The 23,017-nt window shown below is 39.4% G+C and overlaps 1 protein-coding gene across 2 annotated transcripts in view; it reads left to right on the top strand.

Moving 5' to 3' along the window:
• The first annotated feature begins 21,206 nt into the window (after positions 1-21,206).
• Positions 21,207-23,017, top strand: part of HBS1L (HBS1 like translational GTPase) — an 86,801-nt gene continuing 84,990 nt past the window's right edge. For both annotated transcript variants that reach the window (XM_052645690.1, XM_052645689.1), the window contains exon 1: positions 21,207-21,334. In XM_052645690.1, the coding sequence (XP_052501650.1) occupies positions 21,292-21,334 (43 nt within the window). In that variant the 5' untranslated portion in view covers positions 21,207-21,291. The remainder of the gene's footprint in view (positions 21,335-23,017) is intronic.

Genomic DNA, 23,017 nt, shown 5'->3' with positions numbered 1-23,017 from the left:
ATTCTGAACTTTCACTGCCTTGGCCCAGATTGAATCCTTGGTCAGAGAACTGAGATCTTGCAAGTCACATGTTGAGGTCATAAAAATGAAATAATCATCAAGGTAGATGTCAGGATGAGACGTTTCAAACAGCTTTCTACACGTGGGGGTCAGCATCTATAATATAGCTATAATATGCTATAATCTATAAGGAGTTCCTTAAGGAGAGAACAGATCATATCAGCATTAAAGCTAGAATCTTGCTCTTATTGTCAGATCTAGTGAAGAACACTGTATACGTACTTCCTTCTTTTACATTCAAAGATGGCAGAATGACAGATGCTGGGAATTCTGTGGTGGTCGAGTTGTTAGGACTTCGTGCTTTCACTGCCGGGGCCTGGGTTTGATCCCTGGTTAGGGAACTAAGATCCTACAAGCCATGCAGTGTGGCCAAAAAGAAAACAGACAGATCCTGGTATTGTTAATCAAAAATCACGGAAATGTAAAACTGGAAGGAAACTTAGAGGTCATGTAATAAAATCTGTTTAAAACAAACAAGGGTAAAGTGAGTTAGCATAAGACTCATGGGTACTCTTGATTAGTGAGCTGGACAAGACCCAGAGCTCCTACGTGACAGTTATTTTTTCTCTTGCACTACTTTGCAAAGGAATCTTTCCATGCATTTCTCCTTGACAAAATTTTCTCTAGCCATGGCTTCTATTGATAAATAAACCACTATACTTAGTTTCTCTGATATACAGGTTAAATGCTGTAAATTTGCTGTGACATGAAGGACTCCAGAATTCAGTCCGACCATAGCTCATAACAATCTAGATTCTTTCAACATTCCCCACTTACCACCTTTCTAGGATGCCTATTGTAAAGTGCAAAAACTGCTTTTAAATATCTCTCTCCCCCGGGACTACTCCCTCTTTGAACACTAGTATACTCTCAAAGGTTCTTTACCTGAAGTAGAAAGAGCCAGCCAGAAGGCGAAGTCTCTCTATGTACAAGCAGTTCAGAATCCATCAAGTTAAATTCCTGGATTCAGGGCTGAGAAGAAGAAAGAGGGGCCAATATAAAGCTCAGTCTATGTTTGGCTCTTCCTATTGGCCTTGCCAGCCAAATTGCAGTTTTTAAAAATTATAATTTCCAATATCATTTTCCTCTTAAGCTTTTTATTGTTTTTTTTTTGTTGTTTATACCATCAATGGCTATGACTTACCTATACTTTCCAGTACATTAAAACAGACATGTGTACACTAATATGTTCTGAGTGTGAGAAAAATGTTGACTAACATTTTGCCTGGTCTAAAACACCTGGAGGGGAATAATTCATTCTTAAAGATTTTACTAAAATTTTAAACTTCTTTTAGAGAATGTTGTGTGTTATTGAAACTAAGACTACTTTAGTGACATGGAGAGTGGCACCTTGCTTAATTTCTTGCCCTCTTTTTCTTTTGCTACTCAGAAAATGACTTAAGGAATAAAAAGTCTTTAAGTTAAGCCTGAATCAATTATCAGCATAATTAAAATGTAATAACATAATAATATTAAAAAAATCATAAATGACTCACATTAAATTACTTGGGAAAGGGACATTTCATCAAATGTTTCTTTGTTGAGTTGTGCTGTTTTTTTTTTCAAATACGCATACACTGATGAATAAAACATTTGTTCCTTAATACCTTTCAGGCAATTAATGTGTTGGGTAACACATTAAAGAGTGGAGACTACAGAATTTCATCATATATATTTTAAAATTAGAAAAACGAGGCCTTGTTACACTAGCCTTCCTGGGTAATTTTAGTATAAAATATCAATGGAAATGGAATAAAAAGCTCTTTTGTGATTATTCATAGAATACCTAGGAAGCAGTTTTCAGAATTGTGGCTAGTGACCAAGAAAAAAAAAGAAAAATCAACCCAAAGTACCTTATTTAAAAGGTGCTTATTAAACCCAAACCTTATTTAAAATAGACCATTGAAACTTTTATTCTTTATCATACAAATTATCATAATTGAGAGTGCTGAACATTAATTTTATCATTAACACTTGTGTGAATTATCAGTCTGTTGGTACATGGAAGTCTTTCTTAAAACATTGAAGCATTTATTGTTATCTCCCACTGAAATATTTTTAGGTTGATAATTTTCTGGTTATCTGTTGCTACATATCAAATCATTTCAAAATTTATTGGCTCAAAACAAAGATATCATTTTTTTTGTTCAGAAATCTGCCATATGAATAGGATTGGTGAGGACAGGTTTTCTCTATCCCACTCGGCATCAGCTTGGGCATCAGGAAGGCTGGGGACCAGGATCATCTAGAGCCTCGTGGTTGTGGATGCTGGCTGTCATCTGAGACTTCAGCTAAAGCTGATGCTGGAACTCAGACACATGGTCTTTCTATGTGGCTATTTGATGTCTTTACAATAAGGAACCAGAGAGCCTCTTGATGAAGGTGAAAAAGGAGAGTGAAAAAGCTGATTTAAAACTCAACAATCATGTTTCAATGCCATACTCCCAAATCATCCCACCCTCTCCCTCTCCCTCTGAGTCCAAAAGTCTGCTCTACACATCTGTGTCTCTTTTGCTGTCTTGCATACAGAGTCATCATTGCCATCTTTCTAAATTCCATATATATGTGTTAGTATACTGTATTGGTGTTTTTCTTTCTGGCTTACTTCACTCTGTATAATTGGCTCGAGTTTCATCCATCTCATTAGAACTGATTCAAATGTATTCTTTTTAATGGCTGAGTAATACTCCATTGTGTATATGTACCATAGCTTTCTTATCCATTCATCTGCTGATGGACATCTAAGAAACGAATCTCCAGTCTATGTCCGATGCAGGATACAGCATGCTTGGGGCTGGTGCACGGGGATGACCCAGAGAGATGTTATGGGGAGGGAGGTGGGAGGGGGGTTCATGTTTGGGAACGCACGTACACCCGTTGTGGATTCATGTCAATGTATGGCAAAACCAATACAGTATTGTAAAGTAAAATAAAGTAAAAATAAAAATTAAAAAAAAATAAAACTCAACAATCAAAAAACTGAATTCGTGGCATCCGGTCCCATCACTTCATGGCAAATAGATGGGGAAGCAATGGAAACAGTGACAGACTTTATTTTCTGGGACTCCAAAATCACTGCAGATGTTGACTGCAGCCATTAAATTAAAATGCATTTGCTCCCTGGAAAAAAGTTATGACAAATCTAGACAGCATATTAAAAAGCAGAGACATTACTTTGTTAACAAAGGGTCTGTATAGCTAAAGCTATGGTTTTTCCAGTGGTCATGTATGGATATGAGAGTTAGACCATAAAGAAGACTGAGTGCCGAAGAATTGATGCTTTTGAACTGTGGTGTTGGAGAAGACTCTTGAGAGTCCCTTGAACTGCAAGGAGATCCAACCAGTCTATTCTAAAGGAGATCAGTCCTGGGTATTCTTTGGAAGGACTGATGCTAAAGCTGAAACTCCAATATTTTGGCCACCTCATGCAAAGAGTTGACTCATTGGAAAAGACTGATGCTGGGAGGGATAGGGGGCAGGAGGAGAAGGGGATGACAGAGGATGAGATGGCTGGATGGCATCACTGACTCGATGGACATGAGTTTGAGCAAGCTCCAGGAAATGGTGAAGAACAGGGAAGCCTGGCATGCTGCAGTCTATGGGATTGCAAAGAGTCGGACACAACTGAGTGAGTGAACAGCAATACAGTAAGTGGCTAAGGTCCAAGAATGAGCATCCCAAGAGGATAAATGTGGAAGCTGTATCCCCTCTTATGGCAGGGGAGAAAAGACATGTAATGTTGTATCCACTGTAGTCACAGGTCTACCTAGTTTTAAGTGGGTTATTTAACCCCCTATCTCTCAGTGGAGGAGTGCCAGCATTCCATGGTAAGGGAAGTAGTTGGATGGAATATACTGGTGTAGACGTTTTAGGAAGGTATAATCTACCATAGTGATGATGGGAAACCATTAGGGCTAATTGTTGCTCAGCATTCTACTTGAAAAGAATTAATGCCTATTCAATTATTTATCTAAACACAAACATGGCTATAAACTCAGTCATATCAGTGTAATTATATGCATTTCAGCCAGAGTCAAAGTAACTCTTGCTTATTTAAATTATACCCTAGAAACAAAAATTAGTATATAAGGAAAAAAAAGGAGAAAATGACTAATCACATTGCAACCTTTCCTGGTTCAAGTAAAAATTAGGAGCTAAAAGTCTCCTAAATTATCTTTGGTCAAATTACATAAAAAGTTAATCAGTACAAGTGACTTCTCAGTGTAATTTTTTCAAAACTGCTAACAGATTTTTATGGAATAGTGTGCAAAATCAGTGGCCCAATATAAAGGCAACACTGCTGTGTGACTGTCCCATAGCCCAGTTTTCCAAGATGATAATCACCTGCAGGCTTACACACATATTGAGATGAGGGGGAAAAATGTTTTTCTTATGATTTTCTAATTTGCCCCTCCTAAGAATAAGGATCCCAAATGGCTTAAATGGTTTTTAGTTAGATTATTTTACTCTTGTCTTCTCAGATTTTTTCCAGATTTAGGTTCCTTAACAAACCACTGACACCATACCTCACCTTCTGCCTTTTCAAAGAAAACAGAGCATGACAAGGCAAGGATGGGGAAATTCCTCAAACAGTTCACTGTTATAAATGATTTCTAATGAGAGCCCATTTTACCTTTTCAGACCCTACCTTTTATGTTGATGCTTTTTACACCTTTAAATTTGATTTGCAAAGTTTCTTCGCTCTGAATTTTCCCTTAGGATTTAAAAAATATTTTGCCTTTTGATTTGTTGTTAATATTCTGTTGGTGCCTTGGAGCATTTTGTACTGTGGATACATACCTTTCCCATAGCTAAGGAACTGTTCAGTTCAGTTCAGTCACTCAGTCGTATTCGATCTTTGTGACACCATGGATTGCAGCACGCCAGGCCTCCCTGTCCATCACCAACTGCCAGAGTCTACTCAAACTCATGTCCATTGTGTCAGTGATGCCACCCAACCATCTCATCCTCTGTCGTCCCCTTCTCCTCCTGCCCCCAATCCCTCCGAGCATCAGGGTCTTTTCCAGTGAGTCAGTTCTTCACATCAGGTGGCCAAAGTATTGGAGTTTCAGCTTCACAATGAGTCTTTCCAATGAACAGTCAGGACTGATTTCCTTTAGGATGGACTGGTTGGATCTCCTTGCAGTGCAAGGGACTCTCAAGAGTCTTCTCCAACACCACAGTTAAAAAGCATCAATTCTTCAGCACTCAGCTTTCTTTATAGTCCAACTCTCACGTCCATACATGACTACTGGAAAAACCATAGCCTTGACTAGATGGGCCTTTGTTGGCAAAGTAATGTCTCTGCGTTTTAACATGCTGTCTAGGTGGTCAAAACTTTTCTTCCAAGGAGTGTCTTTTAATTTCATGGCTGCAGTCACCATCTACAGTGATTTTGGAGCCCAAGAAAATAAAGTCTGCCACTGTTTTCCACTGTTTCTCCATCTATTTGCTGTGAAGTAATGGGACTGGATGCCACGATCTTCGTTTTCTGAATGTTGAGTTTAAGCCAACTTTTTCACTCTCCTCTTTCACTTTCATCAAGAGGCTCTTTAGTTCTTCTTCACTTTCTGTCATAAGGGTGGTGTCATCTGCATATCCGAGGTTATTGATATTTCTCCCAGCAACAAGACCTTCTAGAACTAACACCCCCAAAAGATGTCTTTTTCATTATAGGGGACTGGAATGCAAAAGTAGGAAGTCAAGAAACACCTGGAGTAACAGGCAAATTTGGCCTTGAGGTACAGAATGAAGCAGGGCAAAGGCTAATAGAGTTCTGCCAAGAGAATGCAATGGTAATGGCAAATACCCTCTTTCAAAAATGCAATAGAAGACTACACATAGACATCGCCAGATGGTCAACACGAAAATCAGATTGATTATATTCCTTGTAGCCAAAGATGGAGAAGCTCTATATAGTCAGCAAAAACAAGACCAGGAGCTGACTGTGGCTCAGATTATGAACTCCTTATTGCCAAATTCTGACTTATATTGAAGAAAGTAGGGAAAATCACTAGACCATTCAGGTACGACCTAAATCATATCCCTAACGATTATACAGTGGAAATGAGAAATAGATTTAAGGGACTAGATCTGATAGACAGAGTGCCTGATAAACTATGGACAGAAAGAACTGTATATGTCCTTAAACTAAAAGTACATAGGCAGCATTCAAGATGATACATGGGAGTGGACAGTCTGTAGATCCAAGAAGTTATGTGTGCACTAACAATGTACATCCAGAAAGCCTCAATTGAGACCAGAATGGACAGATAAGTATTTCACCTTCTCAGTGAAGTATTTTCAACCAACCATCTTTCTTATCCAACTTTCCTCAGATTTGTAATCAGAACTAATACATTCCCCTTGGTCATGCTTTTTCAGACAATGCAACAAGCAAACCACATGATATTTCTTTACTTCTTTGGTTATCTTCCCCATGGCTCTACTTATTCCTTGTCTAAGAACATCTGCTGGATCATGGAAAAAGGAAGAGAGTTCCAGAAAAACATCTATTTCTGCTTTATTGACTATGCCAAAGCCTTTGACTGTGTGGATCACAATAAACTGTGGAGAATTCTGAAAGAGATGGGAATACCAGACCACCTGACCTGCCTCTTGAGAAACCTATATGCAGGTCAGGAAGCAAGTTAGAACTGGACGTGGAACAACAGACTGGTTCCAAATAGGAAAAGGAGTACGTCAAGGCTGTATATTGTCACCCTGCTTATTTAACTGATATGCAGAGTACAGCATGAGAAATGCTGGACTGGAGGAAGCACAAGCTGGAATCAAGATTGCCGGGAGAAATATCAATTACCTCAGATATGCAGATGACACCACCCTTATGGCAGAAAGTGAAGAGGAGCTAAAACGCCTCTTGATGAAAGTGAAAGAGGAGAATGAAAAAGTTGGCTTAAAGCTCAACATTCAGAAAACGAAGATCATGGCATCCAGTCCCATCACTTCAAGGGAATCAGATGGGGAAAGAGTGGAAACAGTGTCAGACTTTATTTTTTTGGGCTCCAAAATCACTGCAGATGGTGATTGCAGCCATGAAATTAAAAGATGCTTACTCCTTGGAAGAAAAGCTATGACCAACCTAGATAGCATATTCAAAAGCAGAAACGTTACTTTGCCAAACAAGGTCCATCTAGTCAAGGCTATGGTTTTTCCTGTGGTCATGTATGGATGTGAGAGTTAAACTATAAAGAAAGCTGAGCGCCGAATATTTGATGCTTTTGAACTGTGGTGTTGGAGAAGACTCTTGAGAGTCCCTTGCACTGCAAGGAGATCCAACCAATCCATTCTAAAGGAGATCAGTCCTGGGTGTTCTTTGGAAGGGATGATGCTAAAGCTGAAACTTCAGTACTTTGGCCAACTCAGGGAGCGGTGGCTGCACAGGCGCAGGAAGGCCTAGAGGAGCTATCCCACATTGAAGGTCAGGAACAGCGGCGGTAAGGAGACACCCCTCGTCCAAGGTAAGGAGCAGCGGCTGTGCTTTGCTGGAGCAGTCTTGAAGAGATACCCCATGACAAAGGTAAGAGAAACCCAAGTAAGATGGTAGGTGTTGCGAGAGGGCATCAGAGAGGGCAGACACACTGAAAACATACTCATAGAAAACTAGTCAATCTAATCACACTAGGACCACAGCCTTGTCTAACTCAATGAAACCAAGCCATGCCTCCGGGGCAACCCAAGACGGGTGGGTCATGGTGGAGAGGTCTGACAGAACGTGGTCCACTGGAGAAGGGAATGGCAAACCACTTCAGTATTCTTGCCTTGAGAACCCCATGAACAGCATGAAAAGGCAAAATGATAGGATACTGAAAGAGGAACTCCCCAGGTCATTAGGTGCCCAATATGCTGGAGATCAGTGGAGAAGTAACTCCAGAAAGAAGGAAGGGATGGAGCCAAAGCAAAAACAATACCTGGCTGTGGATGTGCCTGGTGATAGAAGCAAGATCCGATGGTGTACAGAGCAATATTGCATAGGAACCTGGAATGTCAGGTCCGTGAATCAAGGCAAATTGGAAGTGGTCAAACAAGAGATGGCAAGAGTGAACGTCGACATTCTAGGAATCAGTGAACTAAAACAGACTGGAATGGGTGAATTTAACTCAGATGACCATTATATCTACTACTGCGGGCAGGAATCCCTCAGAAGAAATGGAGTAGCCATCATGGTCAACAAAAGAGTCTGAAATGCAGTACTTGGATGTAATCTCAAAAACAACAGGATGATCTCTGTTCGTCTACAAGGCAAACCATTCAATATCACAGTTATCCAAGTCTATGCCCCAACCAGTAATCCTGAAGAAGCTGAAGTTGAATGGTTCTATGAAGACCTACAAGACCTTTTAGAACTAACAAACACCCAAAAAAAATGTCCTTTTCATTATAGGGGACTGGAATGCAAAAGTAGGAAGTCAAGAAACACCTGGAGTAACAGGCAAATTTGGCCTTGGAATGCGGAATGAAGCAGGGCAAAGACTAATAGAGTTTTGCCAAGAAAACGCACTGGTCATAGCAAACACCCTCTTCCAACAATACAAGAGAAGACTCTACACATGGACATCACCAGATGGTCAACACCGAAATCAGATTGATTATATTCTTTGCAGCCAAACATGGAGAAGATGTATACAGTCAACAAAAAGAAGACCAGGAGCTGACTGTGGCTCAGATCATGAACCCCTTATTACCAAATTCAGACTTAAATTGAAGAAAGTAGGGAAAACCACTAGACCATTCAGGTATGACCTAAATCAAATCCCTTATGATTATACAGTGGAAGTGAGAAAGATTTAAAGGCCTAGATCTGATAGATAGAGTGCCTGATGAACTATGGAATGAGGTTCATGACATGTACAGGAGACAGGGATCAAGACCATCCCCATGGAAAAGAAATGCAAAAAAGCAAAATGGCTGTCTGGGGAGGCCTTAAAATAGCTGTGAAAAGAAGAGAAGCAAAAAGCAAAGGAAAAAGGAAAGATATAAGCACCTGAATGCAGAGTTCCAAAGAATAACAAGAAGAGATAAGAAAGCCTTCTTCAGTGTTCAATGCAGAGAAATAGAGGAAAACAACAGAATGAGAAAGACTAGAGATCCCAAGGGAACATTCATGCAAAGATGGGCTCGATAAAGGACTGAAATGGTATGGACCTAACAGAAGCAGAAGATATTAAGAAGAGGTGGCAAGAATACACAGAAGAACTGTACAAAACAGATCTTCACGAACCAGATAATCATGATGATGTGATCACTCATCTAGAGCCAGACATCCTGGAATGTGAAGTCAAGTGGGCCTTAAAAAGCATCACTATGAACAAAGCTAGTGGAGGTGATGGAATTCCAGTTGAGCTATTTGAAATCCTCAAAGATGATGCTGTGAAAGTGCTGCACTCAATATGCCAGCATATTTGGAAAACTCAGCAGTGGCCACAAGACTGGAAAAGGTCAGTTTTCATTCCAATCCCAAAGAAAGGCAACGCCAAAGAATGCTCAAACTACTGCACAATTGCACTCATCTCACACGTTAGTAAAGTTATGCTCAAAATTCTCCAAGCCAGGCTTCAGCAATACGTGAACCGTGAACTCCCTGATGTTCAAGCTGGTTTTAGAAAAGGCAGAGGAACCAGAGATCAAATTACTAACATCCGCTGGATCATGGAAAAAGCAAGAGAGTTCAAAAAAACATCTATTTCTGCTTTATTGACTATGCCAAAATCTTTGACTGTGTGGATCACAATAAACTGTGGAAAATTTTGAAAGAGATGGGAATACCAGACCACCTGACCTGCCTCTTGAGAAATCTGTATGCAGGTCAGGAAGCAACAGTTAGAACTGGACATGAAACAACAGACTGGTTCCAAATAGGAAAAGGAGTACGTCAAGGCTGTATATTGTCACCCTGCTTATTTAACTGATATGCAGAGTACATCATGAGAAACACTGGACTGGAAGAAACACAAGCTGGAATCAAGATTGCCAGGAGAAATATCAAAAACCTGAGATATGCAGATGACAGCACCCTTATGGCAGAAAGTGAAGAGGAGCTTAAGAGCCTCTTGATGAAAGTAAAGAGGAGAGTGAAAAAGTTGGCTGAAAGCTCAACGTTCAGAAAACGAAGATCATGGCATCTGGTCCCATCACTTCATGGGAAATAGACGGGGAAACAGTGGAAACAGTGTCAGACTTTATTTTTTTGGGCTCCAAAATCACTGCAGATGGTGATTGCAGCCATGAAATTAAAAGATGCTTACTCCTTGGAAGAAAAGCTATGAGCAACCTAGATAGCATATTCAAAAGCAGAGACATTACTTTGCCGACTAAGGTCCATCTAGTCAAGGCTATGGTTTTTCCTGTGGTCATGTATGGATGCGAGAGTTGGACTGTGAAGAAGGCTGAGCGCCAAAGAATTGATGCTTTTGAACTGTGGTGTTGGAGAAGATTCTTGAAAGTCCCTTGGACTGCAAGGAGATCCAACCAGTTCATTCTGAAGGAGATCAACCCTGCAATTTCTTTGGAGGGAATGATGCTGAAGCTGAAACTCCAGTTTTTTGGCCACCTCATACGAAGAGTTGACTCATTGGAAAAGACTTTGATGCTGGGAGGGATTGGGGGCAGTAGGAGAAAGGGACGACAGAGGATGAGATGGCTGGATGGCATCACAGACTCGATGGACATGAGTCTGTGTAAACTCCGGGAGATGGTGATGAACAGGGAGGCCTGGCGTGCTGCGATTCATGGGGTCGCAAAGAGTCGGACACGACTGAGTGACTGAACTGAACTGAACTGATGGAAAGAGTTGACTTGTTGGAAAAGACCCTGATGCTGGGAGGGATTGGGAGCAGGAGAAGGGGACGACAGAGGATGAGATGGCTGGATGGCATCACTGACTCGATGGACATAAGTTTGGGTGAACTCCGGGAGTTGGTGATGGTTAGGGAAGCCTGGCGTGCTGCAATTCATGGGGTCACGAAGAGTCAGACATGACTGAGTGACTGAACTGAACTGAACTGAACTGAAGAATCTATAAAGTTTTAAGCTGCAATTGTTAATCACAGCTTGAAAAAGAGGCATAAAATGGAGGAAATTAGCATAGTAATCAGCCTATCTATCCTTGACTTTCCTTATCAAAGTAGCCTCAACTTTGATGGGGTCTGTAGCTTATTCATTTTGGAGTTCTCTAGGAAAAGAAATAAGAAGTTATTTCAAAATTATTTTGAAAAGTAAGTATGTATTTATATGAAAAGAAAGAATCTCATAAAAAGCTGACAAATACCACAATTTTATGATGATAAAATCCATAAAAATAACATAGTACATCTATGAATTGCCTATCACACTTCCATCTTACTTTTTCCTGCATTTTTACCTGCCTGCACTTTGATCACCTCTTTCCATGACAATAATGTTGTAATATTTTCTGTAGAGAGCATAGAAATATAATTCAATCTTTCTATTCATATAGATTTTTCAACAAATATTTTTAAATTCTAGTATGCGTCTGGCATCATGAAATACAAATATGAATCTCTTTATATTTGATGAGTTCAGATTTCTTGAAAACCTACTTTAAATTATGATTTGTTGGCATTTTCCACCTTTGTTCAATGTACGTCTTTCAAATGCACTTATGCTTTGTTGTAGAATTCTACAGGTCTAATTAAAAGCATCACCTCTGTCATAAGGCAATGAAGTACACATATTAACCATTGACTATGTGTAACTACAAAATAGTTTCACATAAAATTTGTTTAAACGCTAAGGGATTGATCATTGTGGAATAAGGATATGTCTAAACATTTTTTTAAAAATATGGATCATTTTAAAAGGCTATTGAATTTGTTACAAGATTGTGTCCATTCTTTGTCTTGATTTTTTTGGCTAAGAGGCTTGCGGGATCTCAGCTCTCCAACAAGGGATCGAACCTGCACCCTCTCCATTGAGAGGTGAAATCTTAATGACTGGACCACCAGAGAAGTCCCTTAAAAAAAATCCTGAAGTTGTCTTGCCACAGCACAGAGCTGAGAAAACATTTGAGAATCATCAGCCCTGCCAAAGGGCAAGAAAGTACTAACTGTTCTGATGGATCAAGACACCTGGAAGTAAAGATGCAAAAGCCTCATGGGGACAATATCATCGGAGACAGTGGAAAAGTTCAAGGTTGTCATTGTGATGGATGTCAGCACCGAGGCTCGAAACCAGACCAATCCCTTCTCAGTGGGGATCAACATAACATTCAAGGATCAGATGTGCTCCATCCACTGCAAAGGAAGTCAGTGGGGGCCTTAGGATAATTTTTCAGATGCTTTCTATGTATCAGGGGCTGTTTCCGGTGTTATCTTGAATTAGGACATTTCAATCCAAGGTTGTTCAAGTTTTATTTACCATCTTACAGCGTAGTTAATATGGCATCAGAGGACAAGCAATTGACCCAAGATTGCATAGCTGATAAATGGAAGAACAAGGCTTTTCATGCAGGAAGCTCTTAACCACTGTAGTAATTGCCACTGTGCTAAATATTTTCTCTTTCTGTGCTGAGAAGTTGCAGAAACTTTTTACTGTACCCATGTTTCTCAACAGGATGAAATTCTCATCTTCAAATTGACTAAATATGTGAAAGAATTTGGATTTCACTGAAAGAGACTCTGCAAAGAAACTAACTTTATTGATACAAAATTAACATATCATACATTTTATTCATTTAAAGTGTAAAATTTTTACAGTGGTTTTTGGTGTATTTTCAGAGATGTGTAACCATCACCACAATCAATTTTAGAACATTTCTATCACTTCCAATGAACCCACTGCCCATTAGCAGTCACTCCCTATTTGCCCCCAACTTTTCTAGCCCTATGCAGTCCTTAAACTACTTTCTGTCTCTAGATATGCTTTTTTGGACATTTCATAAAAATGGAGTCATGCAATATTTGATTTGCTAGTGACTTCTTTTGTTTAATGTTTCTAAGATTCATTCATGTGGTAGCATATCATCAGTATTTATTCTTTTTATTGTCAAATAATATTCTATTTTATGAATTTACCACTTTAAAAAAATCATTCCTCAGCTAATGAACATTTGAGTTGATCCTGACTTGTGACTATCATGAATAATGCTGCTGTGAACATTTGTGTACAACTTTTTGTGTGAACAAATGTTTTGTTTTTCTGGAGGTATACAAAAACAGAGATTTGTAATGTAGAGATTTCTATTCACAGCCTATATTTCCATATTACCCACTCTCTCTTTCTCACCTTGCCAACAGTTTTTTTTTTCCAGAATTCTATTGATAGTGATGTCTCCAAAGTTCTGAAATTCTTCTACCTTACAAATATAATTTACATGTTACAAATTCATTCAACAAAATGTATATTATTTATTCAAGTTTTGTATTAGCTACTATATTGGATGCTGGAGATACAAAATAAGCTAAAGGATGTTCTGCTGTTAAGGAATTTATATCTAGAACATCAACAGTTAGAATATCATTAACATATATTATAGCAGAAACAACCAAAGGGTACTCTGAATGTCCAGAATAGGGGTGCTTATTCCGTCAGAGTCAGGGAAGGCATCACAGAATGTGTGATGCTACTGTGACTCTCTCGAATAAGAAAAGGGGACATGAAGATTGAAGGGAATTCTAGCAGAAAGGATAGCATGTGCAAATGTCCTGAGGAAGGAAGAGTCTGAAACACTAAAAGTAGGAACTGTGGCATACATTGCCTCAGGCAGGGTGGTGGAGTGGTATCTGGTGAGGCATGAAATCAACCAGCAGTGAAATTACAAAGGATGCTGATGTCTTTCCAAGGATTCAAACTTATTTTGTAAGCAATGTGGCTCCGTTGAAAGACTTTAAACTGGAGGATTAGTTATTTCTAGAACACTTAGAATAACATGAACTTTGAAAAAGTGAATCTTAAAAAGAATTCCTGAATCATATTTATTATTGTATTTCATGACAAATGGCTTGACAGCTCAGAATTGGTGGTTGAAAGAATATATCTGTGTAGGAAGAAGGTTTTGCCCAGGCATTATTACTTTTCTGGTATTCCCTATCAAGTGTAGTTCACCTCTAAATATAGGACACTTTGACGTTTAGTTTGTTCTTGTAGAGTCATTCTGCCTTATGAAGTTTATGACCCTACCATTGACTTTTCAAAGTTTTGATATGTTTGAGCAATAAGCTCTATAATACCACACAGAAATCTAAAAAGCACCTACCGAATTCCTTTGAAGATCTGTTTGAGCTTCCCTGAATACCTTCTTGTTTGTTTAGTTACGCTGTCAGAGCTTCTGTGGAATATGGAACGCCTGGACAGCCTCAAGCCCTTTGGGGGCAAAACTCTATCTTGATTAAGAACCTATTCATTGGATCTTGCCAGTTTTCACTCAGCTAAATGATTTTTAAAAAAGAGAGAGAGAGAGATGGACAGACAGACAGATAGAAAGAAAGAAAGAAAGAGGAATTACACATGAAGGTAGTCAGAGGAAATTCCAAAGAGCAGTGTAAGAATTTTCTTAGGTCAGACAGAGGGTTATAGAACTAATTTAGAAGCTCAGGAAGAAAATTAAGTCATTTGTCTACGGTATTACAGATATTTAGAAACGATAGAGATGACTATATATATACATTATTAATGTATAATCATAATCACAGAACTGCAAAGGACCCTCCAAACAGAATCTCTACCTACACATCTCATTATATTCTTTGGAGTATAGGCATTTAATTAGAAAACTCTAGAACTTTTCTCGTATGCTGTGTCTACTGTCAGAATTACAATGATTCTCCCTCTTTTCCAGCTGTTCCTTTCTTAATGATTAAGATCAATTCCTTTATTTCATTTTAAGAATTATGAGGAATTCTCCGGGTGTCCAGTGGTTAGGACTCTGCACTTTCCACTGCAAGAGGAATGGGTTTGATCTGTGTGAAGGAACTAAGGTCATGTAAAACGCTTCAAGATGTAGACCAAAAAAACAAACAAACAAACAAAAAAAGAATTATAGAGTACAGAAGTCATCATAACATATTTTCCAAAATTCCTGTTAAGTATTTCAGTAGCTGTCAAGGGCAGTGTTGTTTCAGAAACATGAGAAAATTTTATTTATTTTATTTTTATTTTATTTTATTTTATTTTACCACAGGTTTATTTATCCATTCATCTGTTGATGGGTACTTGGGCTGTTTCCATCTTTTTACTATTGTGAATAGTGCTGCTATGAATGTGTGTATACATGTTATTTGAATACCAATTTCCAGTTCTTTTGTATCTATATATTAGGGTGTAACTACTGGGTCATATGGTAGTTTTATATTTAATATTCTGAGGAACTGTCAAACTTTCATGCTGCCACCAACAATGCTTGAGGGTTCTGATTTCTCTACATTCTCACCAATGCTTATTTCCTATTTTTAAAAATTATAGTCATTCTGATGGATGTGAAGTGGTGCCTCATTGTGGTTTCTATTTGTGTTTCCCTAATGGGTATTGAGAATCTTTTCATGTGCTTGGCCACTGTGTATCTTTTTTGGAAAAATATCTGTGAGCCTTCTACTCATTTTTTAAATTGGATTGCTTGTCATTGAGTTGTAAGAGTGCTTGATAGATTATGGATACTAGACACATGGATCTAGTTTCTTCCATTCTGTACATTGTCTTTTTATTTTCTTGATGATGTTCTTTGATGCACAAACATTTTTAATTTTTTTTTTTAATGTTACACTAGAGCTTTGTTTATCTCGGGGAATGGATTTGGGAGAATGGCATTGAAATATGTATAATATCATATATGAAATGAATCGCCAGTCCAGGTTCGATGCATGATACTGGATGCTTGGGGTTGGTGCACTGGGATGACCCAGAGGGATGGTACGGGGAGGGAGGAGGGAGGGGGGTTCAGGATGGGGAACACATGTACACCCGTGGCGGACTCATGTTGATGTATGGCAAAACCAATACAATATTATAAAGTAATTAACCTCCAATTAAAATAAATAAATTTATATTTTAAAAAAGTCAACTAAAGAAAATTTTAATTTAAGTTTAAAATGATCAGTTTAGAATAGAACACAGAAAACAAACTGCACTCCAGGAAATACTGACATATTGCTAAATGAATCCTAAGAAACTGCAAGCTGCAAAGTGAACCCCCCCCAAAAAAAAGCAGTTTATTCTTTGTCAACGACTCTTCAATAAAGATTCTAAAAACTTTATCATGTAATTATGCTACTTTCACTTCTAATTTATAAAAAAATTGATATTAAAATAAATCATTTGTATAGTTTGTGGTATTTGTTAAATTTCTCATAGCTATAAATAATTATATAAATATTTACATATTTACATAGCTATTTTATATAATTTATATAGCTATATTTATTATATAAACATAATAAAAATATATTATATTTGTCTTTTAAAATTCATTATTTTATTTAGCAAACATTCAAAGTGCCAGATATTAGGGTGCTGAAGAAGCAGATATAAAGCATTCCAATTAGTGGTGTAGAGAACTAGCATTTACTGAGTACCAAAGGAGTTCAGAGCATGTCACCTGAAAATATTCTTTGGTATATTGATTATTTTGAGTTGAAGTAACTTGAGAAACACCAAGAAAGGCTCTCAGACTTTTTCCTTTCCACCTAAAAGCACATCATAAAATTTGCTTATAAAAAAAGAGTCCTTCCTATACCAGGAGTTGATGCTGAAATGGATTGTATAAACTTACTGAAACATCAGAGAGGAGCTACTCCACGTTCAAGGTCAGGAGGGGTGGCTGTGAAGACATACCCCTTGTCCAAGGTAAGGAGCAGCGGCTGCACTTTGCTGGAGCAGCTGTAAAGGTATACACCAGGTCCAAGGTAAGACAAACCCAAGTAAGATGGTAGGTGTTGCGAGAGGCATCAGAGGGCAGGCACACAAACCATAATCACAGAAAACTAGTCAATCTAATCATACAGACCACAGCCTTGTCTAACTCAATGAAACTAAGTCATGCCATGTGGGGACAACCAAGATGGGAAGGTCATGGTGGAGAGGTCTGACAGAATGTGGTCCACTGGAGAAGGGAACGGCAAACCACTTTAATATTCTTGCCTTGAGAACCCCATGAACAGTATGAAAAGGCAAAATGATAGGATACTGAAAGAGGAACTCCCCAGGTCGGTAGGTACCCAAGGTGCTACTGGAGATCAGTGGAGAAATAACTCCAGAAAGAATGAAGGGATGGAGCCAAAGCAAAAACAATACCCAGTTGTGGATGTGACTGGTGATAGAAACAAGGTCCGATGCTGTAAAGAGCAATATTGCATAGGAACCTGGAATGTCAGGTCCATGAATCAAGGCAAATTGGAAGTAGTCAAACAGGAGATGGCAAGAGTGAACGTCGACATTCTAGGAATCAGCAAACTAAAACGGACTGGAATGGGTGAAGTTAACTCAGATGACCATTACATCTACTACTGTGGGCAGAAATCTCTTAGAAGAAATGGAGTAGCCATCATGGTCAACAAGAGAGTCTGAAATGCAGAACTTGGATGGAATCTCAAAAACGACAGAATGATCTCTGTTCGTCTACAAGGCAAACAGTTCAATATCACAGTTATCCAAGTCTATGCCCCAACCAGTAATGCTGAAGAAGCTGAAGTTGAACGGTTGTATGAAGACCTACAAGAACTTTTAGAACAAACACCGCAAAAAGATGTCCTTTTCATTATAGGGACTGGAATGCAAAAGTAGGAAGTCAAGAAACACCTGGAGTAACAGGCAAATTTGGCCTTGGAATGTGGAATGAAGCAGGGCAAAGGCTAATAGAGTTTTGCCAAGAGAATGCACTGGTCATAGCAAACACCCTCTTCCAACAACACAAGAGAAGACTCTACACATGGACATCACCAGATGGTCAACACCAAAATCAGATTGATTATATTCTTTGCAGCCAAAGATGGAGAAGCTGTATACAGTCAGCAAAAACAAGACTGGGAGCTGACTGTGGCTCAGATCATGAACCCCTTATTGCCAAATTCAGAATTAAATTGAAGAAAGTAGGGAAAAACCACGAGACCATTCAGGTATGACCTAAATCAAATCCCTTATGATTATACAGTGGAAGTGAGAAATAGATTTAAGGAACTAGATCTGATAGATAGAGTGCCTGATGAACTATGGACAGAGGTTCGTGACATTGTGCACAAGACAGGGATCAAGACCATCCCCAAGTAAAAGAAATGCAAAAAAGCAAAATGGCTGTCTGGGGAGGCCTTATAAATAGCTGTGCAAAGAAGAGAAACGAAAGCCAAAGGAGAAAAGGAAAGATAAAAGCATCTGAATGCAGAGTTCCAAAGAATAGCAACGAGAGATGAGAAAGCCTTCCTCAGCGATCAATCCAAAGAAATAGAGGAAAACAACAGAATGAGAAAGACTAGAGATCTCTTTAAGAAAATTAGAGATCCCAAGGGAACATTTCATGCAAAGATGGGCTTGATAAAGGACAGAAATGGTATGGACCTAACAGAAGCAGAAGATATTAAGAAGAGGTGGCAAGAATACACAGAAGAACTGTACAAAAAAGATCTTCACGACCAAGATAATCACGGTGTGATCACTTACCTAGAGTCAGACATCCTGGAATGTGAAGTCAAGTAGGCCTTAGGAAGCATCACTACGAACAAAGCTAGTGGAGGTGATGGAATTCCAGTGGAGCTATTTCAAATTCTGAAAGAGGATGATGTGAAAGTGCTGCACTCAGTATGCCAGCAAATTTGGAAAACTCAGCAGTGGCCACAGGACTGAAAAAGGTCAGTTTTCATTCCAATCCCAAAGAAAGGCAATGCCAAAGAATGCTCAAGCTACCGCACAATTGCACTCATCTCACACGCTAGTAAAGTAATGCTCAAAATTCTCCAAGCCAGGCTTCAGCAATACGTGAACCGTGAACTTCCAGATGTTCAAGCTGGTTTTAGAAAAGGCAGAGGAACCAGAGATCAAATTGCTAACATCCGCTGGGTCATCGAAAAAACAAGAGTTCCAGAAAAACATCTATTTCTGCTTTATTGACTATGCCAAAGCCTTTGACTGCATGGATCACAATAAACTGTGGAAAATTCTGAAAGAGATGGGAATACCAGACCACCTGACTTGTCTCTTGAGAAATCTGTATGCAGGTCAGGAAGCAACAGTTAGAACTGGATATGGAACAACAAACTGGTTCCAAATTGGGAAAGGAGTGAGCCAAGGCTGTATATTGTCACCCTGCTTATTTAACTTATATGCAGAGTACATCATGAGAAACGCTGGACTGGAAGAAACGCTGGACTGGAAGAAACACAAGCTGGAATCAAGATTGCCGGGAGAAATATCAATAACCTCAGATATGCAGATGACACCACCCTTATGGCAGAAAGTGAAGAAGAACTAAAAAGCCTCTTAATGAAAGTAAAGAGCAGAGCGAAAAAGTTGGCTTAAAGATCAACATTCAGAAAATGAAGATCACGGCATCTGGTCCCATCACTTCATGGGAATTAGATGGGGAAACAGTGAAAACAGTGTCAGACTTTATTTTCTTGGGCTGCAAAATCACTGCAGATGGTGATTGCAGCCATGAAATTAAAAGACGCTTACTCCTTGGAAAGAAAGTTATGAGCAACCTAGATAGCATATTCAAAAGCAGAGATAATACTTTGCCAACAAAGGTCCATCTGGTCAAGGCTATGGTTTTTCCTGTGGTCATGTATGGATGTGAGAGTTGGACTGTGAAGAAAGCTGAGCGCTGAAGAATTGATGCTTTTGAACTGTGGTGTTGGAGAAGACTCTTGAGAGACCCTTGGACTGCAAGGAGATCCAACCAATCCATCCTAAAGGAGACCAGTCCTGGGTGTTCATTGGAAGGGCTGATGCTGAGGCTGAAACTCCAATACTTTGGCCACCTCATGGGGAGAGTTGACTCATTGGAAAAGACCCTGATGCCTTGAGGGATTGGGGGCAGGAGGAGAAGGGGATGACAGAGAATGAGATGGCTGGATGGGATCACCAACTCTATGGACATGAGTTTGGGTCAACTCCAGGCGTTGGTGATGGACAGGGAGGCCTGACCTGCTGCAATTCACGGTGTGGCAAAGAGTTGGACACGACTGAGCGACTGAATTGAACTGAAACATTTGATAGACACTTTCAAACACATGTAAAAATTACCATTCAAGCCACTTTCAAGAATGAATTGAATTTGTATCATTCTTTTCTGTTTCAGTTATGGATATTAAAAAGCTGAAAGTAAGCTTTTCATTTCTATAATTTAATGTGAATTATCACCAGTTCAAAAACTAAGTGTAGTTTTTCAGTATAATAAAGAGGTTGGTTTTTTTACATAGCATTGTTCACTTTGTGATCTAAGAAATGACATTTAATAATAGGTTATAGATTTGTTCATTAGTAACATTCATCACCATTTAAGGCCAGTGCTATGTCTTAAAGCTATATTGAATACTCAGCATGTTACTGTGTTCAATGAACGATCAATAAATCCTTTATGACGCTGATGATTATCCTTTCCATCCAAAGCTAAAGACAGATAGTTTTTCATCAGAAGTATTAATGCAGACTGGGGCATATACTTGAAAACACGAATTACATATACAAATGCATGGTGACCTATCATAGCTAGGTTATCAATGAAAATACAGCCGTTTTATAAGAGTCTTTTTCGTCTTTAAAATTTTAACTAATTCTTATACCAAACCTAAAGTTTGTTCACTCCTATCAGAGCCTAAATAGGCCCCAAAGATGAACGTTGGATAAGACAAGGTTCCTGCTCTTATTGAGCACACAGTCATCTTTCACTGGATTATTAGAAGCCAAATTTGGAAAATATTGGGAACTCTGGTGTAGGTGAAAGAAACCCGGGCGAAATACTCGGTTCGAAACAACAAACTATCCGTGGTGGAATTCTTCTCTTTCGAAAGTCCCGTCAATCAAGCTATCTGTGGGCGGGGCCACGCCGAAAGCCGCCCCTCCCTTGAGTTCCAGTAGTACGCACGCGTCCTCCGGGAGGCGGCTGACCCTGAGAGGTTGCCGTACTCAGATAAGACGCCGCGCATGCGCAGGGGCTGAGGCCTGCGGGGAGTCAAGATGGCGTATAGGTGTATTTCGGGCCGCAGTTGGCGTGTTACCAGTGTCTGAGCCGGTAGTTTGTAAGGGGCTGTGGCAAACGCCCTCTCCGCTGTCATGGCCCGGCATCGGAATGTCCGAGGCTATAACTACGATGAAGGTAAGTGGCAGGATCATGCCAGGACGTTATCTTCACCGTTCCAGCCGGGCTCGCAGACGGTTGGCACCACTTTCCATATGTTAGTTTCTCTTCAGTGGTGCCAGGCTGGAGTTCAGAGGAGGCTTATTTGGGGAACGTTACAGGACTTCTTAGTGCTAGCGAATGGCGTTGTTACATGCGTTGTTTTAAGTGGTGATTTTTGTCCTCTGGGATTGATTTTATTTGGGGCAGGGGAAGTGCTGCTGGGCCTCATTTGGGAAGGACATTTGAAGAGGCTGGGATTCGGTGATACTAACACACGTAAGCATTATCACCATTCCCATTGTTTTCTCCCAGGTCGGTTACATGGCTTTATGTAGCTCCTCTCGACCCTTCTTTCACAAGTGCCCATGAGACTGTATTTGTAGAACCCTGATTGGCTTAATGCTTATATTCAGCAGTTCTGCTGTAATTGTTAGATTTACTTGGTAAATCTTGTGTGTGTGTTCATATACACTTAGTGCAGAATCTGGCTAGAGTTAGCTAACTTATTTTCTATGCTTTTCAAATTAAATTGGAAACTTAGGAGATGGTAGAAGAAAATACATATTAAAAAGGCCCAGAGAGTAAGTTGATCAGATTTTGACGCGTGTATTTAATTCTTGGTTGGTCATGCTCAATATAAATGTACTTTGGGGGGGAAAAGTAGCATTAGAAGAAAGGGGGCTTTGGAAAGGACATGCTGATTTTAAAAGTGAAATAAAGGGGAAAAATGTGAATGTTGTCCAGGAGTTTAAAAACGTAATTAGTTTGGGACAAACATTTCTAGGCAGTGGATAGTTACCAGTATCACCTAGCATCATATAAGCTAAAATTATAAATATGAAGGAATGCATACGAATAAAGGTCAATCACTTTGCTGAGTACAGCGTGTGAAGCATGCTTAGTATATTGGTGATCATTATTAGCATTCCCAGCAAACTATTTTAGAGCATCACTATGTTAATCATAGTGGAGGGAAGCTAATACCCTGTGCTACATTTCCAGACAGTGATCCAGTCAACCTGGCACATGTTAGGTTCCTGGGGATCACTTAAGAAGTCTTTTTGAATATTGCAGTGGATGTTAAGTATTGCCTGTGGAGCACTGTTACCTGAAAAATGACTTTAGCCTGGGAGATATTTTTGCAAATACGTTGTAAAAGACATGAATAGGCCTAATTACTACTTATTCATTTCTTTTTACAATTTTTTTTAATTGGTGAAAAATTGCTTTACAGTGTTGTGTTGGTTTCTATCATACAACAATGCCAATCAGTCATTATATATATCAGAGACCAGTCCTGGGTGTTCATTGGAAGGACTGATGTTGAAGCTGAAACTCCAATACTTGGGCCACCTGATGTGAAGAGCTGACTCATTTGAAAAGACCCTGATGCTGGGAAAGATTGAGGGCAGGAGGAGAAGGGGACGACAGAGGATGAGATGGTTGGATGGCATCACTGACTCAATGGACATGGGTTTCGGTGAACTCCGGGAGTCGGTGATGGACAGGGAGGCCTGGCAGGCTGAGGTTCATGGGATCGCAAAGAGTCGGACATGACTGAGAGACTGAACTGAACTGAACTGTTGTGTTGGTTTCTATCGTACAACAATGCCAATCAGTTATATATATTCCCTCTCTCTTCCCCCCATTCCACCCCTC

This window comes from Budorcas taxicolor, chromosome 9 (genome assembly GCF_023091745.1).
Source record: "Budorcas taxicolor isolate Tak-1 chromosome 9, Takin1.1, whole genome shotgun sequence".
NCBI classification, from domain to species: domain Eukaryota; kingdom Metazoa; phylum Chordata; class Mammalia; order Artiodactyla; family Bovidae; genus Budorcas; species Budorcas taxicolor.
The sequence above is the reverse complement of the archived record's forward strand: the minus strand, read 5'-3'. Positions and strand labels throughout refer to the sequence as shown.